At 36.8% G+C, this 5,000-nt stretch overlaps 1 protein-coding gene across 4 annotated transcripts in view; it reads left to right on the top strand.

Moving 5' to 3' along the window:
• RN-tre (Related to the N terminus of tre oncogene) overlaps nucleotides 1–5,000 on the top strand; it is a 40,286-nt gene that overhangs the window by 19,189 nt on the left and 16,097 nt on the right. For all 4 annotated transcript variants that reach the window (XM_070117597.1, XM_027360394.2, XM_027360395.2 and 1 more), the window contains 6 exons: nucleotides 927–1,083; nucleotides 1,891–2,122; nucleotides 2,616–2,751; nucleotides 3,904–4,047; nucleotides 4,323–4,483; nucleotides 4,694–4,845. In XM_070117597.1, coding sequence (XP_069973698.1) covers nucleotides 927–1,083; nucleotides 1,891–2,122; nucleotides 2,616–2,751; nucleotides 3,904–4,047; nucleotides 4,323–4,483; nucleotides 4,694–4,845 — 982 coding nt within the window. The remainder of the gene's footprint in view (nucleotides 1–926; nucleotides 1,084–1,890; nucleotides 2,123–2,615; nucleotides 2,752–3,903; nucleotides 4,048–4,322; nucleotides 4,484–4,693; nucleotides 4,846–5,000) is intronic.

Here is a 5,000-nt window from a genome sequence, read left to right on the forward strand (position 1 = left end):
TTGATAGATCTTATTAAAGCATTTTTTTTTTTTTTTTAGCTTAGATTATTTCCCCACTTTAGTATTTCTTGCATAGAGCTCAAATATAGGTTCTGAAACTGCAAGTAGATACTCCATAACTGCTGGAGCCTGTGTGAAAACTTGTAGAAAAAAAAACAAGAAGCTTAATGCACTTAGACATCTCCCTTAGATGTTACTTCATAGTCTGGAGAAAGTCACTACTTCAGAAGCAAAGCATCTTGAACTGCATTAGCTGTAAGACAAAGACCTTTTCAGTGGTGGACATTTGTAATCAGAACAGCAACCTCAGATGAGATGAGAGTACCAGTCAAGTTTAATAAGTATATGAGTGAGTACCACCACTGAAAGCAGTGAAATCAGTTAGAGTCATTATGTGGATACTGTTGAAAGTGTGAGGCATGGCAGATTTGCACAGAGGAAAAAAAAATGTTCATTCTTTCTAGCAGTTAGAGAGTAACTACTGCTGGTGCTAAGCTGTGAGACTTCATTTCTTTTTTAAAAAAGTAAAAATGTTGTTAAAGATAACCGCAGGTAGAGAAGCGACACTTGATGAGGTAATGGCTGTGGAAAATCGTATATCATTTTGGATCAATTGGAAGCCTCTTTATGGCACTTTCAGGGCTTTTCTACTGCGGGTATTTTTTGTGATTCCAATTTAATCCTCAGTCTGTGTTCAAGCCTTATGAAATGTTGCACTTTCAAGATTTTGTTGTGAATAATGATATAACATAATGATATTAATCATACATAAGAAATATCTGAGTATCGTAACATAATTTGATAGAAAGAAAGCCTTCTCGTCAAAAGAAAACAATAAGAAATAAGTTCATCACACACTGCACCTGAACAAACGCATCACCAATATGTACTCATCTGACCTCATTCTCCCTCCCCGTCTCCTGTAGGATTGAGCGAGGAGGAGTTGCTCATCCGGGCCAGGGAGGAGCGTGCAGCCATCGTCGGCCGGTACGATCTTGGCCGCGAAGAAGGGGCTATCATAGATCCATGGGAAGACCCAGAATTCGAGGTCTATCACACCACAGACAGATATGGCTTTATACAGTAAGTGATGTGACTGTGGAAGGTATAGATGTGTGCATGAGTGATAAGTGCATTCATGTCTGTGTGTATGTGCATGTGTATTTTGTATGTATTTGTATATATAATCATGTCTGTATGTACTCCATATAACTATGTACACATGTAGGAGCATTTGTATATAAAGGGATGTATGGCAAGCAAGATTCAGAGCCAGACTATCTCTCTTTATTACAAGTTCTTAATGGTTTGACAGCAGTAATTTGATTCCTTTAGATAAAAATCAAAATTTTGTTATTCATTTCTGCTGATGTTGCCACTACTTGCATAGTTAAAATGTTGCTAGATTGCGTACCTAATGTGACCCTATTATTATTATTTTTTTTTTACACTAATACTTACTTGATAATTGATGATAATGTTGATTTTTAGAATGTAATAACATCCTTTACTGTTTCATCATTTGTAATGTTACTTTGTGTTTTATCACCTGATTGAGAAGCAAAACATTTTGTTTAATGGAATTCCAGATTATTAACAATTACTGTACTATAGCAAAATGTTTTATTCACACCTCTTCTCAATTGATATGATAACTGAGCCTTTCATTATTTGTTTTGGTTTAGGGTTAGTACAACATCTATTATGCATTTATTGGAATGAAAGCCTCTAATGCGCCATTACCGTTTCATATTACATTAGTATTAAAGGATGAATGTGTAATGTTATTTAAAAATGTGAAAGCACAAATTCTCTCTTCATTAAGTACCAACAGCCCAAATACCCAATTTGTCGTCTTTTAACATTCCCCTCTGCTTCTCCTTACTGCAGTGACAACAGGCTGCCTCAGTCCCGTTCCAAGGAGGAGGAGAAGAGACTGGAGATCGAAATGTCCAGGATACCCAAGTGGACAAAGATGATAAAGTCGTGGGAAAAATATTGGGACAAGGAGAAGTTCTTCAAACGCGTCTACAAAGGGATTCCTGACCGGTTTCGGGGCACTGTGTGGGCCAAGCTGCTCTACCTCGAGCAGATCAAGGAGGAGCAGAAAGGGAAATATGAGGTAGGCAGAGATGGAGGCTTCTCTCCATTTGAAAAAAAAAAATAATAATAATAATTTGATTCTTGAACAAATTTGTTATGTTTGTTTTTTCATTAGCCTGGTTTACATTTATTTTAACAGTGTTGTTCTCATTTTCATTGCCACTATGATTAGTAACCATCACATGTTCACAATAGTGATATTCGTTGGTTTTAGTGTCATTGCTTACTGTTGCTGTTACTATAACTATTACTACTATTACTGTCATCATCATCACCACCATCACCATATCTGTTATCATTATTATCATTATCATTATTATTATTGTTACTGTTGTTGATGTTTCTGCTGTTGCTGTTAATGTTGGTATCATCATCATTACTATTGTTATTATTACTATTATTATTATTATTATTATTATTATTATTATTATTATAAGTGTTAGTAATTGAAATAGTAGTAGTTGTTGTAATAGTAGTAATAGTAATAATCTCATGATTAATATTGTCAACAGGAAATGAGAAGACTCGGACGCAAGTGGTCCACGGATGTACGACAGATTGACTTAGATGTTAACAGAACCTACAGAGATCATTCCATGTTTCGTAAAAGATATGATGAGAAGCAACGGCAACTCTTTCATATTCTTGGTAAGGACCAGGGACTTTGTTTTTTTAGATGTGAAAAAAGTAATGATTGAAGAATTAGCATAGTAACAGGATTGGATGGTGTGTCAGTCAGATTTTATTGAACTATATTTTTCATCAGTTTCTTTGCTAGACTCTTTTTAAGAGTTGGCTTTTTTTTTCATACACATTCCAATGTGCAGTAGTTGTCATAGATACTGTTTCATGTCTTTTGTCATAGATAATTACTTTGCTTATACATCATTCCATTCATTCCAACATTTAATTAGACTTACCTCTGAACATTTTGTGTGTGTGTGTGCGTGCGTGTTTGTTTGTTTGTTTGTTTATTTTAGTATATTTGACCTAGGTATGCTTTTAGACATTGCTTGTCGCGGTGTAAAAAATCTCTTCATGGTTGCTGTCTGACGTCTGACGTTTATTTTTCCAGTAGGGAAAAGCAAGATGTGCCCGGCATATTGTTACTGAAGACAGACTACTTGGTTTTATTCTAGGAAGGCTTGCCAAGGTCGATTATTAATGCTACTATATTGTCGTCTAAGCATTCTGAAGCAATACTGGAGAATTCCTCTTCAGGTACCTTATTGTATTGAGGAGATTAAGAGATTAACCCTTGTCTCCCTCCCAGAGAAATATCAGAATTCACTATATCGACTGTGGCATGTCCCACCCCTGTGGCTGAGAAAAGCTACTCCTTACCTACCATAGACGACATTTCTGCTTTTGAAAGATATAGGTGTCAAAGTGCATAAAGAGTGCGAGTCATACAGGAATAGCTGTCAATATCTACCAACATGGAGAAATAGGAGATGTGGTGAGGTGTGCAAGGGATTGTTTGGTTTTCTAGGTACAGTGATTTTATACTATGTTGCTAGTTGGCTTATAAGAATGAATGGAACTGTGAGGCATGAGAAAGTATAGTCCGTTTGGACTAGGAATGTATAACATTTTATTCATGCCCACTTTGGGTATGTACTGGCATTTTGTAGATTGTAAACTTGAGTATCTAAAGGGTCCAAACCAACATTCCTTGGGCCATGCCTTAAGAAAGCAGGGCTAGTATAGTTAGAAGTAAATGCATTGATCTCAAAGGAAGCCAGAACTGGGCTGTAGCATTAGTTAATTATTCTTTTATGTTTTTCTATCTTCTTGCAGTTGCATACTCAATGTACAACCAAGAAGTGGGTTACTGCCAAGGTATGTCCCAGATTGCTGCGTTGCTACTCATGTACCTGAATGAAGAGGACGCGTTTTGGGCCCTCTCGGCTCTCATGTCCTCCCCCAAGTATGCCATGCATGGTGAGTAATCAGTTGTTTACGTTTTCTGTAGAAGTCATGGCAGTTTATTGACTTTTGAATGTGATGAAAGATTATATTGGTTTATGAAATTTGTGTGAGTGTATAGGGAGGACAACCTAGCATATTGCCTGATGAGGTCTGTCAGGGATTGATGTGTGATCTTTGCAAATAAAATTGGTCTTATTCTATTTTTAATACTTGTGTCTACATGAATGGAGTAGGTTTCATTTATTCTTAGATATTAACAGGCATTAACAGACTACCTAATTTTTCAGGTTTCTTCATTCCCGGATTCCCAAAGCTTTTGCGGTACCAGCAGCACCATGACAAAATCCTGGAAAAATTCTTGCCAAAGCTTAAGAAGCACTTGGAGAGAAACTGCATTGATTCTGGCTTATATACCCTCAAATGGTTCTTTCAGTGCTTTCTAGACAGGGTAAGTCCTTTGTTGTATGCATTGACCCATGAGAACTATGTACAGTATCACTTATTTAAAGTTGATTGTCAGGAAGGGAATGTACATAATAGAAGCAGAAATTATCAAGTCTATCAGAAAAGTGTAGATCACAACAAATCCAAATCAGCTTTCACCCCCATTCAGTGTTTACGTATTTGTGCTTGTGCATATGTGTATTTGTGTCTCCAGGTGCCATTTACCTTAACACTGAGGCTGTGGGACATCTTCCTGTTGGAGGGTGAGCGTCTCTTGGTGGCCTTTGCTTACTGTATCCTCAAATTGCATCGTCGTCAGATCACACGCCTTGACATGGATCAAATTTTAGATTATCTTCAGAAAAAGTAAGTGTTATGAAAGAAGGGGACAAGATAGCGGGCTGGGTCAAGGAGTCTTTATTGATCAGTAATTCCCTGTAAAGTATAGGGATTTATAAGCAAAAGTCTGATCTTGAGGGTTAATGGTATTCAACAGTTTTGGAATGTGTGTAAGATATCTC

This window comes from Penaeus vannamei, chromosome 40, assembly GCF_042767895.1.
Source record: "Penaeus vannamei isolate JL-2024 chromosome 40, ASM4276789v1, whole genome shotgun sequence".
In the NCBI taxonomy this organism is placed as follows: domain Eukaryota; kingdom Metazoa; phylum Arthropoda; class Malacostraca; order Decapoda; family Penaeidae; genus Penaeus; species Penaeus vannamei.